General features: G+C 32.8%; 4 protein-coding genes across 7 annotated transcripts in view; 3 read left to right on the plus strand and 1 right to left on the minus strand.

Moving 5' to 3' along the window:
- Positions 1 to 2101: 2101 nt before the first annotated feature.
- LOC119840276 (PI-PLC X domain-containing protein 3) lies at positions 2102 to 7903 on the plus strand. 2 transcript variants are annotated; one of them, XM_038366808.1, is made up of 7 exons: positions 2102 to 2255; positions 4127 to 4237; positions 4330 to 4492; positions 5281 to 5410; positions 5882 to 6040; positions 6537 to 6733; positions 7387 to 7903. In XM_038366808.1, exons 1-7 carry the CDS (start codon positions 2228 to 2230, stop codon positions 7616 to 7618), a joined length of 1020 nt encoding a protein of 339 aa, XP_038222736.1. In that variant the 5' UTR covers positions 2102 to 2227; the 3' UTR covers positions 7619 to 7903. The 2 variants fall into 2 exon arrangements, with proteins under 2 accessions (XP_038222736.1, XP_038222737.1); XM_038366809.1 differs by lacking the exon at positions 2102 to 2255 and adding an exon at positions 3750 to 4049.
- Positions 7904 to 7943: 40 nt separating this feature from the next.
- On the minus strand, positions 7944 to 14779 carry LOC119840018. Its single transcript, XM_038366507.1, has 7 exons — positions 14696 to 14779; positions 14489 to 14612; positions 14303 to 14418; positions 11911 to 12013; positions 10249 to 10409; positions 9859 to 10019; positions 7944 to 9780 (listed from the first exon to the last, which is right to left on the minus strand). The coding sequence occupies exons 1-7, from the start codon at positions 14777 to 14779 to the stop codon at positions 7944 to 7946; spliced, it is 2586 nt and encodes an 861-aa protein (XP_038222435.1).
- Positions 14780 to 14948: 169 nt separating this feature from the next.
- On the plus strand, positions 14949 to 16855 carry LOC119839873 (glyceraldehyde-3-phosphate dehydrogenase 2-like). The gene is made up of 2 exons (XM_038366293.1): positions 14949 to 15084; positions 15640 to 16855. Exon 2 carries the CDS (start codon positions 15645 to 15647, stop codon positions 16641 to 16643), a length of 999 nt encoding a protein of 332 aa, XP_038222221.1. The 5' UTR covers positions 14949 to 15084; positions 15640 to 15644; the 3' UTR covers positions 16644 to 16855.
- Positions 16856 to 19069: 2214 nt separating this feature from the next.
- Positions 19070 to 24657, plus strand: part of LOC119839998 (ralBP1-associated Eps domain-containing protein 1) — an 8233-nt gene continuing 2645 nt past the window's right edge. Inside the window, exons 1-5 of one of the 3 annotated variants that reach the window (XM_038366481.1) lie at positions 19070 to 19402; positions 19479 to 19892; positions 21288 to 21444; positions 23257 to 23413; positions 23652 to 24597. In XM_038366481.1, the coding sequence (XP_038222409.1) occupies positions 19253 to 19402; positions 19479 to 19892; positions 21288 to 21444; positions 23257 to 23413; positions 23652 to 24597 (1824 nt within the window). In that variant the 5' untranslated portion in view covers positions 19070 to 19252. The remainder of the gene's footprint in view (positions 19403 to 19478; positions 19893 to 21287; positions 21445 to 23256; positions 23414 to 23651; positions 24598 to 24657) is intronic. The other 2 variants (XM_038366480.1, XM_038366482.1) reach the window with 2 other exon arrangements.

Below are 24657 nucleotides of genomic sequence, written 5' to 3' on the forward strand. Positions count from 1 at the left end.
TACGCAAATCTTTAACTCAATATCGCAAATCATTAACTAGTAAATCTTAAACGACGTAGCTCGTCCATAAATAACCTAACTTAGTCGCACATAAAAGTAATAAACCATTTTATTCTTTTATAAAACAATACAATGCTCTAAACAGTAGCAACTCACATAAAAAAGCGAGATTTAAAGGACTGAATCAAATTTCACGGAAACTCACGAACAAAAGTGTTGGAGGTCAAAATTTTTCAAAAAATACCAAATGTCAACGGACGCCCCAGATAAGTTTTCTCACAATTTTTATTAAGTTGGAGATACCTAATCAAACTGCATTACCAGAGTCACATAATATTATATGAAGAAATTATCTTCATAAACAAGTAGGGAATGATCAATGAAGTCACGGCAAACAGCTGTTATAAAAATACAGATGGTATAAATTCGCATTGTAGATAATACGCCTAATGACGACATACAATTGTGATTTTCCTTGAGGCTATGATATGAATCATAAATAATACCTACATCCATATGTATAACTTATAATTACGCTTATTCCACCCTTAACTTCTTATGACCAGAAGACATTTGCAATGATTTCTTGTGGTTGCGATGTTTTTATAATACTTGAAATACTTCTATAAATGTGTGTGATAAGTGATAAGTTAAACCTGGTAATACTGTTATTCTACTTATTTGTTGTGTGTTGAAATACATAGTTTTTCGTATATTAATTAAATTTATATTATAAGTAAAATCCTCATTGACAACATAAAAAATACAGGTGGGTGTATAGACCTCATATATAATTTATTATTCCTACATAAATGAATTTCAATAAATAATATAAATAAATATATGAAACAATATAAAATGGTAAGATTATGCTCTAGCATAATCTTACCATTCTCAAATTAATTATTTGAATACAAACATTCTGACTGTCTGCGATTTTAGGTCGAAAACAAAAAGAAGGAGGTTCTATGTTTACCTTTATGTTATTTTCTGTGCATGTTAGAAGGTTTTAGGAATTATTTATTTTTCTATACTTTACTTGTTTATGATGGCTCAACAGTTGATCTAAAAATAAATATTTTATTTTTGATACCCTCTCATCCATGACTATGTGAGCTGAAGAATTTTGGGTAATTTTGAAAGCAGCTCGGTAAGCATTATCACAAAGATTATATGAGGTCAGTAAATAAACGCGCCACAAAACGAAACGATAAATATTAATTAATAGAAAACTCAAATCTTAACAATATTAATTATAATTCGTTCAAATATATAATTTTATTAATTTTTGTTACACGTTTACTGTGTCAAATTTTGGGCATTTAGCTTGAGAGGCAATTTAGTTGATTCCATATTTTTTTTTGTTTCTATAACTATATTATACTTATTATTTTTTCCGTTTTACCCCGATTAAACAGCACTAGGCCGATAGCAACATCTCCATACTAAAAGAATTTTACAAATAGGAATCAGTTTAATGCAAATAGGTCTTTATATTTTTGGATATGATGCAATACAGGTATCAAATGTTAAAAGAAGCAAGATTGCTATTTACTGTAACTATGTATAATAATTATCACTACATAGTAAAAAACAAAGTAGCTTTATCTGTCCCTGTGTCCCTAAAACTACGCAACGGATTTTGATATGGTTTTTTTTTTTTTCAATAGGTAGAGTGATTCAAACTACTCCGAATTAATGCGTGCGAAACCGAGGGCAATAGAAAGAAAGAAAGAAAGAAAGAACAATTTATTTTAACACACACAAATAGTAACAATACATAAAAATAAAATAAAAAATAGCTAGTTCTGTTATAAACTGAGAATTGCAGCATTGTTCGATTAAGGCATAAGTACAATTAAATAATGGTGAAGGTCAAATGAGGAACCAGCGTAGTAAAAAGTCACCAAAATAATATACCTTTCACCTAATCACCTAAATCTAAATCCATCACGTACTCGTTTAAACGCCAGTTCGTTCTGCTAAAATACGAAACAAAGCAATCAACATTTTTTGCATTTATTATTCACGAGATTATTTGCAAGTAATCGCATGTTAACTTCATTCTCTTAAACATCTCGGGTATATTTATACTAGCTTAGGTGTGTGTATAACATAAATGGTTATTATATTACTACCGATTGCATAAATAACCGTTATTTTATCATTGGTGACACACGCATGTGGGTATATTCATTATTTATAAAGTGATATCTATCGTACCGACATGGATATGAGATTAATCTTCATAATCCGTAAGTACATACCTGAATTTTTTATGTTTTTGGTTTGTGTGATTGACTTAACAGAACGGTAAACTTGGCCTAGAATTCAAAAGGACAGAAGCCGAGCTACCGGTTCGTATCTACTTATTTATAATATTTACATTAGAAGATACATTTTTTCTTGTTAGATTTTGTACAGTTTTACGATAGAAATATTGTTTTGTAATTCCTTATTATTTATAATTTTAATGAAATAGCTAATAACTGTAAATTTATTTAATTATATCTGTTAAACACATACAACCAATAAATGCATATTAAAAACAACCCATGGTGCGTATCACAAACTATTCAATTTATATTATAGTGTAATAATACGAGATGAACTATGCTTAGTAAATAGCAGATTGTGATCTTCAGAGAGGTTAAACACGGAAGGTCCGTTATTATATGACATCTAATAAATTGCACAACACAATATTATGTTTGATTCTACGCGAGTATTAAATATTCATCTGAAAGGTATAATTTTTATGGTGCATTTACACATTCGTGTTCTCCATTCGCCAGTAACCTCAGCGAAATATTTGAATCGTCATAGTACGATAAGATCGTTATTTGAAATTACTATTTGTAAGAGTCATGAAGAAATATTAAAAGAAGTTATGTTTTAAGGAACTAAATATGATTACACCTTCCTAAATGCGTCTCTAATTAGGCTACCAGGGAGCGTAAGTAGATGTGATGGATTTAGTCAATCAGAAACTAAGGATAGGTTTTTTTTTTTTTAGCAAATTAAGAAATTTCTGAAATTAGCATGGTAGCTCGCTGAATCGTAGAGCTCGATTACACTTGACTAAATTAGGAAAAGACTAAATTTAGACGACTAAAAGCTTTAATGTGAATACGCGAATTTCTAGGCGAATGCGTGTTCGTTACTCGCCTTACTATTCGCACGCATGTGTAAATGCACCGTTGTAATTTAGATCAATTTTTTTTCCTGTTGTTTTGTTTTCTTTATGTTCTGTTATTATTTCTTTATTATAATAGTTCAATTGTAAAATTAATCAATGTGTGCCTATTAAGTATTACCTTGTATATTCTCGCGTCTAAGTAGGCCGTGCAATCTGAAATCTGTTTATGCAATTCCTATAGTAATTTGTTCAAAACAGAGCACATCGACATTAGATAAATGTCATTACAAAATATTTCATTAAATATCTAATTCTAAATTAAGAATTAAGGCTTCATAATACGAATTCGCACTTCGTTGACTTCTCGTGTACATCAAATAGTGTTGGTGTCAGCGGTCTAGAAGTAAAAATAAATGCTAGTGGTGAATTTATTATGACTCTTGAATTTTGTACATATTTACATACTCCTTTTGATTTCTAAACGACCATAACAGACATAGTCAGAAGATAGGCTTGCATTTGAAATGACAAATAAAAATTCCTTCTTACCCATTTCTTACAAAGTAAAAAAAAAGTGACAGCATTGACATATTGTGTTGTGTCACAATGTGACAACGACAGTTGTCTACTGTGGCTGAAATGGCCATCGTTTTATTTATTTATTTCTTTGAACTTTATAAATATGTAGTCTTAAAGAATGATTTGAATAACGAATTCTGATTACTAAGTTCGAAAAATGTAAAAGCACTTTATACTATCTGTGTACTTTATATTTACGTTTATAAATAAATACCATTTCTCTTAAGTAATTCAAACTAGGTCAAATTCAATGATATATTCTTGATGTAGTACAAACTTGATTGCTTAATGCGTTAATGACACCAAACCCGCAACGTTTAAATCGATTGAGGTAAACAAAGACGTCTTTGTGTTTGAAGACGTGGTAGTAAAGGGTTGTTTAACACTTTTCGTTATGTTTCTTTGCAGTGGTGATAATGAGTGAAGGAAATTTATCGCAAACTATCAACCTTGAGAATTGGATGGGGGAACTTCCCGAACAAATCAAAAATGTCCCATTTATCTATCTTGCTATACCAGGTGCTGTGTTAATAGAAATCATTGTTTATGATGATTAATTCATACTCCATATTCTATAAATTAATTTATGTTCAATTTAATTATTTTTACAGGAAGCCATGATTCTATGACCTATGGAATAACTAGATCAAGTGGGTTGGCACCTGATGCTGAACCAGTTCTCAAAAGACTATATCCATTGTTTAAAGGTACGATATTACGATGGACAATAACCCAGAGTATAGATGCGTACCAACAACTTCTCATAGGCATTAGGTATATCATCTTATATTTTATATCTTGAAACTTGTGACTAGATTTTTTTTAAAAGCTATTTCAGGTATTATAAATATCTACTTAAGTTATTTTTGCCTATGAATGACACTTTATTTTTATTTGCTTATGTTACAAATGTAAATTTTTTTCTGTATGTCCTCATAAAATTGTAAAAACGGTTAGATTGTTATTTCATCATCATCATCATCATCAGCCCATACACGTTCCCACTGCTGGGACACAGGCCTCCTATGAGGGTTCAGGCCATAATCCACCACGCTGGCCAAGTGCGGGTTGGCAGATGTCACATATTGTCGAACTTTTGATTCTCGGACATGCCGGTTTCCTCACGATGTTTTCCTTCACCCTTTTAAGCAGTGGTGATGTTATCCACATGTGCAGATAAATTGAAAAATCAATTTATTTCCTGCACGCTCACCCGGTCTCGAACCCCGACTTATCGATTTTGAAGTCCGAGGTTCTCACCACTGAGCCACCACTGCTTGTTATTTGCACACTGATTGTTATTTGCATGCTTGTAATCTATTGAAGAATTTAGTTCTGTAACATACTTAAGCTTACATTTTATAGACAGCATTTTTTTTCGATGTTTAAAATCAATTGTTGCAACTCTGGTTCATTGTAAACACCATATTATTTACTGAAACTCCAAATCCAATTATGCTATGTATATGTAGTATGTACTCACAATATTAAGAATGATTTTGAGGTCACTAACATCTCATGTCCCTTTTAGTTTATTACAATTATAATTTTATATATTTCAGGTATTTTGACTTAAGACTCGCTACAAAAACTGGAGAAGAAAGATTCTACTTCACACATGGAGTGTATGCGGGAGAAATTACAGAACCCCTTCATCAAATTAAACAGTTTGCCACCTCACATCCAGGAGAGGTAAGATTTAAATTAATATAGATTTCTTATTATAAATTTAAAATTAAATTGGTAAATGCTGAAGCAAGATTTTTAATAATGATTTAAAATAATAGTTTGACAAATCTTTATTTATATAGTCATAACTTATTAATGTTAAATTTAGAAATTATTTGTAACCTTCTGATATCTGATTGAATTGTGGTATGGTTTCATTTTATGAAATTAACATATACCTGTATAGACATACTCAATTACTGCCAAACCGTATCAAATAGACCCAGGTTCAAATTTCGCCTTATAATTAATAATTATTATAAAAAAAAATTAAATAATTTTTTTCTATTAAAAAAAATTCTCATTTATATGTCATGAAGCATTGAATGCTTTAAAACTAAAAAAAATATATAAACTGTCGTTATAAAAGTGAGAAAGTGATGATTTCATAAGACAGGTGAGTGCTTATTTATAATTAAAAATATCTAATTGCAGGTCATCATTTTAGATTTACAACACTTTTATGGATTTACTGCTGATGATCACCAAAAGTTAATGAGATATTTGCTCAATCTATTTGGACATAAACTTGTTCCAAGGGAACCAGATTTGCAGAGTATTACATTAAATTCACTACAGAGATTAGGCCAACAGGTATACAATTTGAATTTTATATACTTTGTTTAATTAGCTAAAGTTGTTTTTCTATTAAAATATAGTTTCACAACCCCTCAAACATATTCTGTTTAGATTATTTGTTGGCTTAAATAGTTAATAATGTATGAAATTTGAGTCAAAAAATTTGAAACAGGTGATCAGTAATTTTTATTTATTTATTTATTTAATTCTGAACTTGCTCTATATATAGTACTAGCGTTCCGCCCATGACTTTGTCCGCGTAGTAACGCCAATGAATGATGTTTCGGTGAGATAAAAAATACTCAATGTCACTCTTCAGCCTCCTTACTAAAATAAATTGTCTTCCTTACCAAATTATTCGTGTGTGTTTGTCCTTTGCGTGTGGGTTGTTTGACAAAGATGGATTTGAGCAATTAGGCCGCCATTTGCACCAGTCTTCTTTTTTCTTTTATGTGAACAAAGACTTAATTTTATTTTAATACAATTTCATTATGATGGCTTTCATTTTTAGATAGTCGTCGTATACCGCCACCAATCCGTATATGCCAGTTCCGAATTCTGGCAGCCTCAGATGCTACCATCGCCATGGCCGCAACAGGACAGTGTGAATGGATTACTGGAATTCTTGTACAATGTGAAGCGTCACCCTGGAATGGGATTTGTGCATCAAGCGGTTTTGACGCCTACGCCTGCTTTTATTTTATTTAGGTAATATTTGTTAATTTTTATATGGTAATTTGAATGTTAAGCAGTCTTTCAAATCTTGACAAAGAGTTAGTTACTACTCTCTGTAGAAACTGCTTTCCAAAACAGTGGTAAATGGTAAAACTATGTTATGACGAATTCAAAGAATAAATAATTCATAATTGGATAAATAAATGTCTGATTTTAATGCTATCTCTTTGTTTATGTACGTAAAATACATTAAATATATCTATTAAGAACACCTGATGTTTCAGTACTGTAAGCAGGGTGGAAATTTTTTATGTCCCTCTGTGAAAAGTACTTTTATTAATGGAGATAGCAAATGTTGTTATTAAGAATCATTCCATTACTTTTTTAAATAATCAAAACTGCATTTAATGATTGTTGAAAATTAACTGGCCATGCTAATTTCCAACTTGAAACAACTCATCAAACAAGTACAGAACACAATGTTTGTTGAATGAATCATTAACTGCCCTCAGTATTAAAAATCTTAATAAATAACATATATATTTACATATACATATAATAACAGCATAGTGTGTTCTATTTAAAACCAAAGTTTTACTATTGTTAATAAAAAAATAATTAATTCTGCAATATAAAAAGTCATAACAATTTCAGCAAAGCATTTTCAAACTATAATTATATTTCAGATGGATTTCAACGCTACGCGAGAAATGTGCTAAGCCCGTTAAAAATGAAGTTCTACCCAAACTTGGCGAATTTTCACCGGGACCACCCACACATTCCCAGGGACCATCACCCGTCAATGTTGTTATTGCAGACTTTGTAGATTTAGATAACGCTATTTTTTCTAAAACTATTATACAGCTCAATTTTAAGCTTCTGAAAAACACTGATTTCGTATTTCACAACAATGGCTAAGATATGGCTTAGTTATTGAGTGCTTATTATGAAAAATTTATTTTTATTTAGTTACATATAGATTATGCATATACCTAGATTTTATCAACAAAAACAAACCAAGTACCTGCTATTTGTAAGTTTTTTTTTACTTTTTGTTTTTTTTTTTTATTAGCAACCGAATATGTGATATTTTATGATATTATGAAGTCCTTTTTATTACATAATCATCATCATTCTCAATAAGTATTAAGTATCTTATGCTTTACATGAAGTGCCTTGAATAAAAAAATTTTTATAGAAATATATTTTTTATTTTATTTCTGTAATGATTAATAATGATTAATCACTGACCAAAAATTTTATTGCAAAATTCATCCAGCTTCAGTCTTTCACATAAATCTTTGAAAGACCAAGCCTTTTTTTCTAGGCCAGGAGACTCAGGGTCATTTAAAGTAGAAAATAATTTATCTGACAATTCATCTGAAATTTCAATTATTCTACAAATTTTATCTAATCTAGCGAGATCCTCAATGGAATTTGTTAAATCTGTAACATTGATGATTTGAGATTTTCTTTCGGCAAAAGAATTTTCAGAATCTGTTGCACTCGCGCTGTCCAATTTATCAAAAATATCCTGTTTACGACCTGCAAATCTTGAACTCGAGGCATTCTCTTGTATAATAGCATTGTTCGTAGTGTATTTACGTAAAACACACTCCAAGGTGTTTTGTTTTGTTTGTCTATCATTTTCAGGTGTCGTATGAGATATAATGCTTGCTTCATTAATATCATCTTTAGAGATCTGTCTATCGGAACTGTCGCCAACCTCACAACGATTCTCTTTAGCTAGAGTGTTAGTGGGTTCAGATTGTGAGTTACATTCCACGCTTATGATATAGCTTTTGTAATTTTTACCATTGCTCGCATTCGAATGACTTATTTGATTTTTTTGTGTGTCCTCATGAGTTGCATTGTGTCCAATATCTGTAAACGAGATTTTATCACATTCCTTTTTATTCATATTACTATTTATCGGTTTAAGGCAAGGCTCTTCTGATATTTTTAGACTATTCGGTACTTCATTTTTCATTGGTTCCGTTAGTGAGCTGCATATAGCCGGTTTTCTATAAAGCGAATGCGCCACAGTATTTTGCGTATGGTTTGGAAGCAAAATAGTCTCGTATGGCATCTTTTCGCAGAAATCGCCTGCTTTAATTGGTTTTAATATATTAACTGGGTTTTTGTTATACGGATCCATTTGCACATCATTTTGGTCAATTGCCCTTGTAACTCTATTTACTTTATTAAAATCACCTCCCATTGGGTTAATTTCTTGTGCGTTGTCGACTTCTTTTACATCTATCTCTTTTTTATCTTCTTTCATAATGTGATTTTCGGATAATATTTTTTCTGGTATTGCCTCTACAGTGTCTTCCATTTTATTCGTGCTGTGACTTGATTTTTTTAATAAATCTTCTGTCATTGTGACCATTTTAGAAAATTCTTCTTTAACTTTTTTCAAGTGTTCCCTATTATTTTGGTATTTACTACGCTCTACGTGGCCAGGTGCTAATGCCATGCAGCTTTGAAAAAATGAACTTGTATTTCGGGGCAGTGGATTTTTATTGACCTCAATGTCATTCCATACTTTAAATATTTCGTTTGTTTTATTGATAACGCGGTTTAATGTCGTCTCATTCGTGGGAGAATTGCGAATAGTCAACGTATTTTTTGTTAAAGGAGAACGGAGTGGCAATTTCATTCTGAAACCAGTATCTTGGGATGCGCTACAAACCATGTTTGGATAAACTTCGAAACGATAATGTCTAGGGATAAACATGCTATTAATACTCTCGGTTGTGGTTCCTCTTGAAGAGGTGGATTGTGTGTGATTAAGCCTTGACAAAGGTGTCGTTAAATATTGTTTTTCCGAAAAATGTATGATGTCTATAATACGACATGCATATGAGTGCTCATTTTCATACCAACACACTAACTTATAGAAATTCGGTGATAATTGTATACTAGAACTCGTATCTAGTATGCACGAATGGTCTTCGCCAAGAAAATCGGAGGATACCGATTCGTCGTTTGAAATTGTGATTATGTTTTTCATATTCTGATGGCTATACTTTTGGACACATTGGATGATCTCTTCCAAAGAAGTTTCCGTTTTCAATCTAAAGCCAATTAATTAACAATTTTAAATATATATACAAGGAATATATTACAAGGAATGGTTTTTTTTAATCGATTACCTTATAGATATATCCAGAACAGATACGTTCACGATAGGTACTCTAAAGGCAAGACCAGACATTTTGTCTTTAACCTGTGGGATGATTTTGTTTAGAGCTTTACAAGCTCCTGTGGCAGCTGGAATTATATTTTGGTGAATACTTCTGTGATCTCGCCAGTGCTAAAAGAATAAAAAAACCGACAAATTAATTTTGCTAGGTGCTATAGATACGCATTTTAAATTGGGATATTTACCGATATCTCATCAATTTTATCAAATTTTCTTTTATATACATCTCGGACTCTTTTCAACAAGCTAAGTTACTTAAACGTTATGTAAATAAACTGTTTAAGACAATGTTTCAAAAGACAGATAATTTTATTATATTTCATGTCGTGATAGTTGATACCTTTCCTCGCAAACACAGCCCATCCAAAGGTTTTAAAGATGGCGTCATAGCATGAATGCTCGTTATAAACCCTTCCAATACACCAAAGTTGTCTTCTAATATTTTTACTATTGGCGCCAAACAATACAATGTGCTCGACGCACAGGAAATTACCTTTTGGTCTGAATAAATGCATAAAAAAATTATGTTATTTTATATTGTATTGTATTTTCTTGTGCTTGATTTTAACGTGGGCATTTTTTTTTTATTCGGTTCACAAAATGGAATTGACACAAATAGAACTGAAAAACGTTTAGAAAAATTTATACATTGCGGTGTGAATTCCTAAATTAGTGAGCACATCATGCATTATACATTTATTAATAAAAGACTCACGGATTTAAAATGCGATTTATTTATTTTGTATACTTGAAAAGATACAAAAAGATACAAACATACTTATAACATATCAGTTTCCCCGTATTCACGCTCGCTGTAAAGTTTCGTAATGTCGGGATAAATAATTTGATGACTAAACCGCGTTTAAATCCGTTGATATTTCTTATTATTGTTTTTGTATTTGTATTAATATTAATATATAATTGTAAAATATTTTTGTATCGAGAAAGTTTAAGTTTTTTTCGTTTAACAGAAATGAAATAAAATAATACAATAGATATTATTCACTGTCTTATCATAAAGTAAATATTTTTTTAACTTGCAGAATATTTTTATATTTAACATACCAAAAGGTTAAAAATTAAATAAAACCTTATCATTCATTATTTAATAACAAACACAAAAGCAGAACATACTTATATTGTTTATACATAAATATAGTTGAATGTTCATAATGAGTTAGTTCTACATGATACAATTATGCATCTTCAGAATCATACATGGGTTTTGCGTGCCTTAACGAAATTAAGGATTGTAATAGGTACCTTTTTTATGTCTTAACGGGCTATTGAGCTGGTGGTTCGCCTGATGTTAAGCGATCACCACCGCTATGAACGAGAGAGCAAGGCATACGCAGAGGTAGGGCCTCTGCGTATGCCTTGCCCGCTTTTATGAAGTAAGGAATGAGGTTAGGATTGGAGACTGGAAAGAGGGAATGGACTGGGAAGGGTGAGCAAAAGGAAACGGGCTGCCGGAATAGGTACCTATCCTATTACTTCTTTCTTCTTTTAGAGCAGATGCGAATCAGTTCGCAGACAGGAATACAAAGTTGAGTTTTCAAGGAGATCGTGTAAAAATTAAATTGATAATATATTCCTATTCCACTAGTGATACGTCATAGAAGAACATTCCAGAAAAAATATAATTTAACAGCTAATAACATCTACCAATGTAATGGCTTAGCGTTCATATATATATAGCTTAGGATATTGCGGGTACGGTTACGCCTTGATTTTAGGGCTCATTAAATAAAGTGAACCTACTAAATGTGAAAAAAAATTACCCTTAGAATAAGCCAAGAAACAGCTCCTATAACCAATAAATAAAATACAGGAGATTTGTATTGATATGTAGAACATTATTAGACACATAAAAATAAATGTGTAGTGTCTAAATGCACAAATTAAATTGACGACGAGACATCGATTAAGACAACTATGGCAATAGACAATAGATTTTATAGGTGATTGGCGTTTCTATTTCTATTATTACAATTTCATTTACCAATAACAATCATATCTTCATTGACTCCTACCACCAACATGGGTATGTCGACGCTTGGGGCAGTTACAATCACACGTGTCACACCAACACATTTTAGGTGCCCCTAAAAGTAATAACATTAGAGATACGTTGTCAGAGAAGGCACAAGAATAAAAAAAGTACTGTTTTTCAATACTGTCATAGCACAGCATTAGAATAAATGAAGTGGCTAAGTTAACCATTAACGTATAAGTCAAAACTAATCATACAATGCGGACATTGTATTATTAGTTACAATATGTACCCGGAGGTAAAGTTTTATTACAGACTAGCTGTGCGCCCGTGATACATACATATGTATATAGCCTATGTCACTCAGTGATGAAGCAACTTTCTACTGATGAAAGAGTTTTTGAAATCAGACCAGCAGTTTTGTGTGATAATTTTACAAAAATACAAAATACAAACTTTTTAATATTAGTGTAGACATATTTCTTGCGCCTGATATTTTGTAATTTTTTATCCTTGTTGTTTTAATTACCTCATAAAGTAAACTTGGAATGAAATGATAATGAACCGAGTCCTTTTGATTTAAACCCTATTAGGTTCTAATATTTTCTGCTTAAGGATTATTATATTCTAATCTTAATATAATATAAATCATGTGTCACGTTGTTTGTCCGCGATGGACTCCCAACCTACTCAACCGATTTTAATCAAATCTGCACACTCTATGCAGTATGATCCAACTTAAAAGATACCATAGTTTTTATTATTTCGATAGCGGCACGATTACCCCGGTGGAGCCAGGTCGTGCAGCTAGAATAATATATAGATATATATTAGGTAAATTAAATACATATTTCGCATATATTACTATTTCAGTATATTAAATACACAATGCCAAAATGTATTTGGGGGATGGGCGTTTCTTCAAAGTGACGCAATGACAAAATGTTATCTTAGTCTGACCCCGTGTTTTCGAAGTGGGCGTAGCATTTTTATCTCTTAAAACATAGATAACGTTATTAAGATTATTCTGTTTACGTAATGTAACGTTTTTTGACCTTTTATTACAAAATCATCAATTATGACGAAATTCTCTGCACTTTATCTAAGGAACAGAGCTGCCAGAGCTCCGCCAAGTTGCGAGTTTCCTTTTAGATCAAAAATATAACCGACCCTAATTATTATAAAAACAATTGTTTACCTACGTTTTTTTATTTATTCTATTGAGAACGGGTTATGGCTTTTTTACAGGCAACATATATATGGATTATTTATTAGGTATTGCAACTTTTCAATAATAAAAAAAAAATTATTGAAATTATTAGTTACAATTTTTTCAACAAAAAAAAAACGGACACAGATCAATCGAACGTTGGAATCTTGGAGTATTTGATGTTGTATTAGTATAATACTTTTAGTTTTCAAAAACTTTTTTTATTATTTTTTTCAAAAGTTAATAAAATAATAAAAATCTTTAAAATATGAATTGAGCTTTTGCGAACAAACAGTTCGGAAAAGCGGTTTAAATATTATGATAAACAAATTAATATACATACTCATATAGTTCAGTTTGTAAGGATGTATGTATGTTACTTTTTCGTGAATTAGCTACTAAACGGATGATGATTATACTTGGCAATGATATTTTATTTTATTTTTTATTTTAGAATTTCCAACAAAGAATACATATTCTGATACTCTTAATTCTAAAATTACTTGTATATAATAACAAAATATGGTTCTTTACTTAAAGGAAATTACAACAATCACAAATATATTTGCACGGATTGTAAAAATATTTAAGAGAAAAAAAAATTGCATTAACAATAGTGATAACTTATTTTACTGTTATATTTAAACTGATTTAATATGTCTTTTTTATACCATATTATACAAAATACTCAATTTTATGATTTGTCTGAAACGGTGCGGCGTTTAGTTCGGGATTTTTGAAATATGTACCCAAATATTTGTAACGTACATAAAACCTAGTTTAAAATTATAAAACTACCCAGATGAACATAAAATCAAAATATTATGAATGATGGTTCAGATGCATGGAAATTAAAAAAATAAAAATATGAAATTTGGGCGGAATTATTACTGTCATTCTACTGAATAAATATTTTCAATGTAGGTACTAAATCCCTACTAAGTAATAATATAAGTGTCTGAGCAACTCTGTCTATATGTTATGCCACCAAACAAAACGGTTTGAATAAAATTCGACTGAGATATATATATACACAATTTTGTAATAAGTCATAAACTGCTTTACCTACTAAAAATTCTCAAGCCAGTGAAACAAGGGATAGAAATATAAAGGTGTCTTGTGTGCTCTATATTATAATATGCAGTACTCACGAGCAAAGCTACGGGCAGAGAGTTAATTAAAAAATATTACCGAAGCTTTTTCTAAGTTTGTAAACATTCCAGATGCCTCAACAACATACTGTGTGCCAACACTGGACCATGGAATATTCACCGGTAATTTTTCATGAAAAACCCTGATCTTTTTACCTTAAAAGAAGCAAATTAATTACATAAAATATTCAATATTGAATAAGTAAATACAAACCGTCTAAATCACCATCAATAATTATTTCGTTGTTGTAATACGACACGGTTCCTGAGAATTTTCCATGTGTAGAATCAAATTTAATTAGATAACAAATATATTCTGTATTTATAGCAGGATCATTAATAGCCACCACCTAGAGAAAATAAAAAAATTTGTCTATTTACGCAATAATCCCAATTAATTTCATATTTTTAGAATAAGTGATATCATAGGTACTTCAAAATCAGATCTTTCCAAACAGGTTCTAAATATAACTCTTCCAATTCGCCCAAATCCATTTATACCAAGTTTTAAAACCATAACCAAATTGTATAATTATAATGTTCATTTATAAATTTAGGTTCCCCAAAATGCTCAAAACGCCTTAAAAATTATTATTATTCGCTAGTAAAATAATGAATTTGAAGTTTGAATGTCCCGCGTGAGACATAAATGCAGATAAAGAAAACGATCTAATTTGTGACATCTAGAAAAATACTTATTTTATCTGTATTCCACCGGTATATCTCAAAGAGCGGCTGCCCGTCCTTCAGCTGACATTTCATTACACCATCTTGTCGAGTACGTGCGGCTAGTGATATAACTGAATTTCTCGAAATAATCCTGTAAGTAGACAAACAGTGAATTATACATCTTACTCGTTTTTCTTTCTTTACTCTATTAATAAGTGCAATATTCTCTTATTTCTTATACTTGTTTCACTATTTTTGCGTCATCATTACACGTAGATAGTATAAACCAGAAACGCCTATAATTACAAATTGAAAATTACAGTTATGTTATTGTTAATGTAAATGACTGAAACTGATTGCTAACACTAATAGAAAAAAATATTGCTTCACTGAAGTGCTATATTTTGCTTTTTTTCATTTAATTTCTATGTGACCTTAACATGACCTCTATGTGCCGGTATACGTCTTTAGGGAACAATCTAGGTATACATTAACAGTATCAGATGTTTTAAAACATCTATATTTTTTGAAACAGGTCGGGAATTTTGAATCTTTTCTTATATTTAATTAATTTATAACAGAAGCAACGTACCCGAACATCTTACAATCAATATTATACTACTATTGTTTTTATTTATCCAATGTAAAAAAAAAACACCGAAAATATTTTGCAAATCAATTATTTTATAGCTGTTTTTTTTTTTACAGAAACCATGTCGAAAATCGGAATCAACGGATTCGGCCGTATCGGCCGTTTAGTGCTCCGTGCCTCAGTTGAGAAGGGAGCGAAAGTCGTCGCTATCAACGACCCCTTCATTGGTCTGGACTACATGGTCTACCTATTCAAGTATGACTCTACCCACGGTCGCTTCAAGGGCACCGTTGAGGCTGCTGATGGCTGCCTTATTGTCAACGGAAACAAGATTGCTGTCTTCTCCGAGAGGGACCCTAAGGCCATTCCATGGGGCAAGGCTGGGGCTGAATATGTAGTAGAATCAACTGGTGTCTTCACAACCACAGACAAAGCATCTGCTCACTTGGAGGGTGGTGCCAAGAAGGTCATCATCTCTGCTCCCAGTGCAGATGCTCCCATGTTTGTTGTGGGTGTCAACCATGAAACCTACGACCCCTCCTTCAAGGTCATTTCAAACGCTTCCTGCACAACTAACTGCCTTGCTCCCCTTGCCAAGGTCATTCATGACAACTTTGAAATTGTTGAAGGTCTCATGACCACTGTGCACGCTACCACCGCTACCCAGAAGACTGTTGATGGACCATCTGGCAAGCTCTGGCGTGATGGTCGTGGTGCCCAACAAAACATAATTCCAGCAGCCACTGGTGCTGCCAAAGCTGTAGGAAAAGTTATTCCTGCTCTTAATGGAAAGCTTACTGGTATGGCTTTCCGCGTACCAGTTCCCAATGTGTCTGTTGTAGACCTCACTGTCCGCCTCGGAAAACCCGCCAGCTATGATGCTATCAAGCAAAAGATTAAGGAAGCAGCTGAAGGTCCTCTCAAGGGTATCTTGGGATACACTGAAGATCAAGTTGTATCTACTGACTTCGTTGGTGACTCTCATTCCTCTATCTTTGATGCTGCTGCTGGTATCTCCCTAAATGACAACTTTGTCAAGCTTATCAGCTGGTATGACAATGAATACGGCTACTCCAGCCGTGTCATTGACCTCATTAAGTACATCCAAACCAGGGATTAAATAGTTATTATAGAATGAGATATGATTGTACTGTCGAGATTAGCGACGCTTATATTTTTAAGTTTTAAGTATAGATGTGTATTATTCTAAATTATTATTATTCTGCTACTTTGAAAGTAGTGTGTATGTGTAATTTATAATTTCGCTATTAAAACATTTTCCGTGTTAAAGTATTTGCACTGTTATATCAAAAATAAATTCAGATTAAGTGCAAAATATAGTTGTTTTATTTAATTCCTAATTTGTTGAATGCTGAAATCGATACCTACCTTTACTTTTTTATCAGATTATGATGCATCTTTTAAATAACTATCACAAGTCAGTCAGTTTTTCCTTTTTGTAAAATTTTTACAATGTGAGTCATAATTTATTTATTAAATATATTATCTGATAATATACCTAGTATCTCGAGCGGTTGAACGAAATTTGATTAATTTTGTTTTTCGTCTGGGATGGCATAGGACCAAGTGAACATTGAGAACTACGTTTTCAATTAGCTCTGTGTGCCCTCTACTGATACACATTCGAATATACGTAAATATTGTGTATGTATTAAAAAGGAGGGTGAGCCATAATGTACTGAACAATTTATTTATGAATAATATATTAAAAAACTAGCAAACCCGGCGAACTCCGTTTCGCCACCAGATGGTTGTATGTGAAAAATGATTTTCCCGCTTTTCAGTTGAATTTTTTCCTGAATTTTCTATGCTATAAACCTCACGGTGCCCGAGACCTTTCCAACGAATGCAAAACCGTGGAAATCGGTTCGTGCGTTCTGGAGTTATAGCGTCAGGAAGGAAAACCCGACTTATTTTTATATATTAGATGGAACAGTATCATAATATGATAATCCACCATGCTGGCCAAGTGCGGGTTGGCAGATGTCACATGTCGAACTTTTGATTCTTGGATATGCCGGTATTGAAGAGTGATGTTACATATGCGCAGATAAATTGAGAAATCAATTTATTTCCTGCTCGCTCGCCTGGTCTCGAACCCTGACTTGTCGAATTTAAGTCCGAGGTTCTCCTTAAAGAGTACACAAATTAATATTTAAATTAAACAAAGTTTAGTCGATTCTGTCATTCAAATGTGTTTACTATTATTACTATGTTTCTCACTTCCATAATACTCCGGTACCACCAAAAGGAAAGCACCCGGTCTTTTGGAAGGCTTACGTGGGTACACAGATCCAACAAGCAGAGGTTCTTTTGAGATTTTTAATGTGTAGTGTGACATCAGCCGCGCCTTCCCACGACTGTACTATAGAGATACAGCCCTAGACAATCCGTTTAAAACTGCTCTATGGAATGGGATGCTAAATGGACTGGTATAGGGAACTATGAGAAACTATGGCACCTGCCTTTCTATTTAATAAAAGTAAAAAATTGTTGGCAGGAGGTGACTCGCCCTCTCACTGTAAGGGCCCTCTAAATAAGTCGCTGCAATAATGCGACAAGGGGGCAATACATCATGAGCAATTAAGGGTGGAGAGGCGTCGATAGACTTTAAACTACGATCACACACTCCCTGAGGGTCCAGCATCACGTGCCCACTCGCCACATACGCTTCGCATCCACCCTTCGAGCTAAAAGCTCTCTAAGCTAAAGAGGTGAGGGTCTTGTCCTTGTCCGACTTCATCTCGTCCGGCCGGTAAGGGAAGCCGGAGACGGGAGCATTAGCGACCGCGGGGTCGCTATTCCCCGGCACCTCGCCACAAGATGCCCTGCAAGCTTATTATAATTATTTACATTTATTTCTTTTTACACGCTTTTTATTAGCTTCACCTGTATGTTTGTATGTTTGTTTGTAACCGACTTCTTTGGGCGCGATTTTGACCCACTTTAAACGACCAGATTTCGTTCAAACTTTGTAGATTTATTGAGGACCGATGACAATACACTAATTTGATAAAATTATTCCAATTTTCAATTTGCAAAATATGATTTTTGTTAATTTATATAATTTTCATATATAGTCGATAAGGTAAGAAAATTAATAAAAATTTTCGTCGTTCGAGTCGTGCAATAGTTTAAAATTAAAAAAACATGCTATTATAAATAATCCAAACTAAAAAGTAGAAAATAAATTATAGTTTAAAAAAAACTAAAAAAACACGCTTTTTATAGAAAACCGAACTAAAAAATAGAAAATAAATTTAAATGAATTTAAATTAAGAAAATAGTGTTAAAAACACAAATTAATAATAGTGTGAGTAAAAAAAAATTATTTTATTTTAAAAGAAGCGTGGGGTGCTTCTTAAGATATTATCGAAATCATAATCACTCTACTCATATCTGTCAATAAAATATCTATAACCATTGACACCATGCACCCCACGTATTTTTTTTTTTAATTTTTATTTTATCTGTTACAACTTTTCCTACTGTAATTTATCTGTATTTTATAGTAATGGCCCCGGAACATCAGGCAGCTGTCAATGACATATTCGTTGCTTCGTGTAATTTGTGAAGTTGAAATTTTCAACCCATTTATTTATTATTGAATATGGTTTTTATCAACAGATAATGAGTTTTTGTATTTTGTGGATTAAAGGCAATTAACTGTACAAGTGTATAAGATTAAATAGTTGTGAATACTTTATAATGGAGGATCTCAATTTGACAGAAACCGAGATGAGATATTTCGGTGATTTGTTTTTATGTTGCGATGAGGAATCCAACGGGAAAATACCGATTCTTAAAGCCACAGAACTTTTTAGATCATCGAATATACCTAATGATGTACTAAGACAGGTAAGTAGAATCTGGTTGAGGAAAACTTTACAATATAAAATACGAACTAACTAAAAATGTTCTAAATACTTTTCAGATCATGGATATGAGTGTGTCGCCTAATAGTAGTTCATCTTTAAATCACATGAATAGAAAGCAATTTTATTCGGCCTTAAAACTTATAGCAGCCCATCAAACTAACATGGCATTGAAACCTGAACTTTTATCAACACCTCTAGACCTTCCTTTGCCACGGTTCACATGGGCCCTTAACTCGGATGCAAATGCAGACCTAATACAGCTATCCAACTCTCCTAAAGAGCAGCACATTTCGAAAAGGGAAAGAAATTTTGTTGAGAGGAATCTAGGTGCATATGAACCAATAAGAGTGTCACTGAATTTGTCTGATAGTGATGTTCCTCAAACTTTATCACATGATGCTACAGAAGCATTGAGTACCGACTCTGAAATTGAATCAGAAACCATGTCACAAAGGAGTGGTTCTTGTGAGGTAAGTTTCCATTGTAATCTTGATTGACAAAATAAGAATAATTTTACAGCGTAGTAAAGCTTAAAAACAATTGAATCAAAAGTATTTTTCATTGAACTCTTTCGTTAGTATTAATATTTATTGCTTCTGAAGTTCATTAACAAAATTAGCTTTGGGCCGTTACCCAGACAACATTAGTATTATGTTCTCTCGGGCCATAATCTATCTGCATACTAAACTTCAATCAAACTAGTTTACTAGATATTGTTTTTAAAAGTACAAACACCTTCAGATCCAACTTCATCAGTATATTTAAAAATTGTTAAATTGATTGGATACATCCCCATAAGTGGCTCATAAGTTATCTGTGTCGGGTTGTACCCATCTAATAGAAGTTTTCATAATGGAGACGCACCCCTGAGAAATTTAACCACTACCAAACTAAAATAAACAAAAATAAAATGAAGATACTTATTTATAATATAACCTTTAACGGTATAAAGGTATTTCATTGGAAGGATGAAAATGTTTCCTATATTTTGGCATCCTCTTGACAATATGTCCAATTTATAGCATTATTTAATTTTAATTTGAACCATAATAAAAACATTCTACGATAATAAGAATATATAATAAGAAACTAAATGCAAAATTTATCAAGACAGTATTGAACAATACTTTTACTTTTGTATCTATAAAGAATGATTCAATAAATACAAAGTTACATATTTATATAATTTTATATATAGTATATCTTAGATATAAGATGACAAAAAAAACTGTTGCTGTATGAACATTTAATTTCATTATTTGAAAGTATTCACTATTGAAATCATCTTAAAGTTTTACTTATTTGTTAAATATATTTAAATGCTCAGTCTTGTATACCTATTTACAAACCTTATCTATACCTTTATGTTTGTAATGCTCTTGATAACTGTAAATGTATAACAGGCCTTTAATGCCTGAATATAATAATTTAAAGAATTGTTATCATTGAGGTTAATTATTAGTTGCTTCAGTGATAAGGACTTTTTATTTTTTTTTATTGGTGTACTCATAAATCACTAGCATCAACCATTTAATTTGAATATGTCAATGATATTATTATTTAGTATAATGTATCATATAAATTTACCTGTGGTTCTCCACAGGTTGGCCCAAAGTACATATACAGGGTGATTTTTGTTTAATATTTTTTTAGCGATAGCTATTTTTAACATTGTTTGTGTGTTTATTTTTTGAATTTTTAAATAGAATAAAATAATGAATAGAATAAATTCATGCTGGTCTTCTGTGGGGGTGTGGTACTTCCCTGGTGGGAGCTGGCCCAATTTGTGCCGAAGTGTGCTTGGCTACTACAATAAACCTTTTTTTTATTTCAATAAATTAATGTTTTCATGTGTCCAACTTCAGAGACGGGCGAAAACTGGATCCCCATGGAGTACAGCGAGTGAAAGTCCCACTCCAACTAACAGTGTCGCAGAAAGAGTCCACCCAGTTTGGGAGCATAGTGCGACTGGTAGAGGTGTATGGCCTACCAACACAGCTGAGGAACATACAAGACTTTTAGGTAAACTCATTTTCTGAATTAGGTTTTAGTAATGAAACACTTAGCTTTGCATATTATGTTAAGAAATTGTGCAAATAGAAATTTTACTACTAAAAGTGATTCATATTATGACTCATCTGATTTGTCTTAATAATGTATGATTGAACTATAATTTCCCCTTCTTATACAGCCACAATGTTGTTTGTTTCTCAACGGCAATGTAGATTATATACCAACATCCTTGGTAAAGGCACTACAAACTAATGGGAACTGCAACAATGCCCTGAATCCAACTAGTATATGTGATATTTATAAGAATGTATGGATGTATGTTTGCTACCCTTCAAATGCAATGCAAAAACCACTGAACAAATTTTTATGATACTTGATTTTAATAAAGCGTATGAGCCTGAATAAAGAATATGATATTGGCCTCCAGCTCCCTCACTCACCGAACGAAACCCAGCAGAATGCTCTTTCACGTCGGTCTTCTGTGGGGGTGTGGTATTTCCCAGGTGCGAACTGGCCCAATTCGTGCCGAAGCGTGCTCGACTACCACATACAAAAATCATCTTAATCTAAAAACTTGAAATCTATTACATTATTGTATCGAAAATATAGTACCCTATATAATAGTCTCATGAAAGAATGTCAATGATGTTCTATACAACTAATTAAAGTATTTGTCATTTTTATGCATCAAGATTTTTGATGCCTCAATGACTCTAAATAAACAACTAATCTGCATGCTTTACTTTTTCTTAAACATATTCAATTCATGTAATTTTCTGGTGCTCAAATAGTTATTTAGGTATTTGGGTATTAATAAATCAAATACAAAAATTTATCTGGAGTAATCCTTCGATTGATCCATAAAACAATATTAGTTTATTAATATAGAAGTAAGGATAAATATGCAACTAATATATATATTTTTTTGTAAGATATGATTATATAATGTCCTTCTTGACACTAACAGAATAGACTTGGCCAAATATGCCAAAGATGATCTCATTTCTTGCCAAATGGATCCAATTATAGTTCATTAATTTTGTTTCTTAAAATCATCCTATGCTACATTAGCTAATTCATAGTATATACAAGTCCAATAAAAGTGTTTTTGGCATCTCTCTCAATTGGACGAAAAATGTATTAACTAAAAAAGAACTTCCACAAACTTTAAGGCTTATTGTGGATGCATTGTTAAACCAAATTAATTATTGAATAGTCACAATATGACCTTGGAGACTATTTACTATTTATAATTCGATTAATTAGAATCACAATGCATATTAATGGATAAAAACAATTAGAAATTGTTCCATTCATTATGTAATCACAATGGCTATTAATTCTGTACACACTTTTACAACAGTGTTCTTTTCAATTAATTTCACATTAAATTTTATTATAATATGTATATAAGAAATAAAATTTATCCTCTTTTTTAATAAGTTTTATTGTTGCAATTTTTTTTTATTGTTATTAATTTGGTATATAAATTTTACGACGTTTTTGAGAATGTTTAATGATTATAGATAATTCTTTTCAACAAAACGTTATTCTGTATGTTTACGTATTAAGTAAACGCACAAAATGCCATAAATTATAATACATGGATAATTCAATTTCTTATAATGCTTGATAGATGGTGTGGAAAATTACATGTGTGTAGGAAAATTTTTAATATGACGATTTCCTATAATAAAGAAGCAAAAAAAAAACAAGTAATGAAATGGTGATGATTTAATTTCATCTGCATTATTCTTTAGTGTCGAATTAAAATTATATTTATTTGGTAAACAATGCTTCATGTGTACAATTCTCGTTGAGGCACTGAAGAAGAGTCATCGGACCGTCACTCGTCGGAGGACGAGGCGGAGGCGGAGGGCGACGTGTTCGCCATCAGCGAGGCGCAGGCGCGGCATTACGCGTCGCAGTTTGCGCAATTGAGGCCTGAACGGGGCCTGCTGTCTGGACCTACTGCTCGGTAAACGAAAAAACTTGAAATATTTAAAAATTTTCAGCTATCTGCTTAGTTTTTATTTATTGTCATAACTAATAAAATAAATGAATCAAATGGCCATATTTTCTACTTTTTCAGAATTCTGTGGCTTTATTCCTTTTTTTTTTGAGTTTAAAAGTATCTAATCTATCTATATATATATTTAACATGCGAAATAAATTATTATCGCTAAAATTAATGAGGTTTGTTTATTCTCTTACAGATTGTTCTTTGAGAAATCTCGTCTACCAGTTCCAGATTTGCGTAAAATTTGGCAATTATCCGACATTACCAAAGATGGAATGTTAACCTTGGAAGAATTTAGCATAGCGATGCATCTCATAGTATTGAGACGAAACAATATACCAGTGCCAGATGTGTTGCCGGCTTGTTTAGTGCCCAAGGTGGACTCGCATTTCTCGCAACAAGCAGTAACTACGGACCTCGTTGATTTAGGCGCTGATATGTTTAATTCAGGTACTTCCGCTGATTTCAATTTCGCACCAAAACCAGAAACTAATGACCCCTACGAGAGCAAACCAGTAAAGAAGGCAGAAGAGAGGCAACCTACTCTCTCGCCACCAAAACCTGAACCGCAAGTTAATAATAAGGAATGGACCAAGTTCGTCGACTCCCCAACGTTCAGCGTTTCTAGTCCTGGCCCCAAACCTGTGAATTTCGACTTCCACAAATCGGCTCTGGAAAGAGATCCCAAAATTTTTCATCCGGTCGCTTTGAGGGTTACGCCAGAAGCGAACACTCTTCCCCACGAGGCTGAGTTGCGTTCGAGCACGTCTCCGCGCCGCGATGACATTGCCCACGCTTTCGAGCTGACAAGTCCGAAACGAGTCAGTTCTCAGAACGAACAACCGTCAAATGGAAATTCAGAGATCAAATCCATCCAGCGTCCGCAACCCAAGAAGCCCGTGAAGAGTGTTGGGGTTCTGCCGCCACCTCCAGCTCGGGAGTCGTCCGTGCACGCCGAGGAAGGCCCCCAATCCCTTCAATATGCGCCCAAGAAGGACCCACCGCCGCCGCCTCCCCCCCGACCGATACGGAACCACACCCGTTCCAGCTCGTTGGATTTGAACAGATTCAAAGGGGCCGCGCCGCCCCCCCAACCGCCGCCGAGAATGTCTCCATCCGCCACGTCACCGCCGTCGAGGCGCCTGGTGAACCAGAAGAGCGAGGGCGAGCCGGCGTTCCCGCCGGACGCGTTCGCGCCGCGG

Source organism: Zerene cesonia, chromosome 5 (assembly GCF_012273895.1).
Source record: "Zerene cesonia ecotype Mississippi chromosome 5, Zerene_cesonia_1.1, whole genome shotgun sequence".
NCBI lineage: Eukaryota > Metazoa > Arthropoda > Insecta > Lepidoptera > Pieridae > Zerene > Zerene cesonia.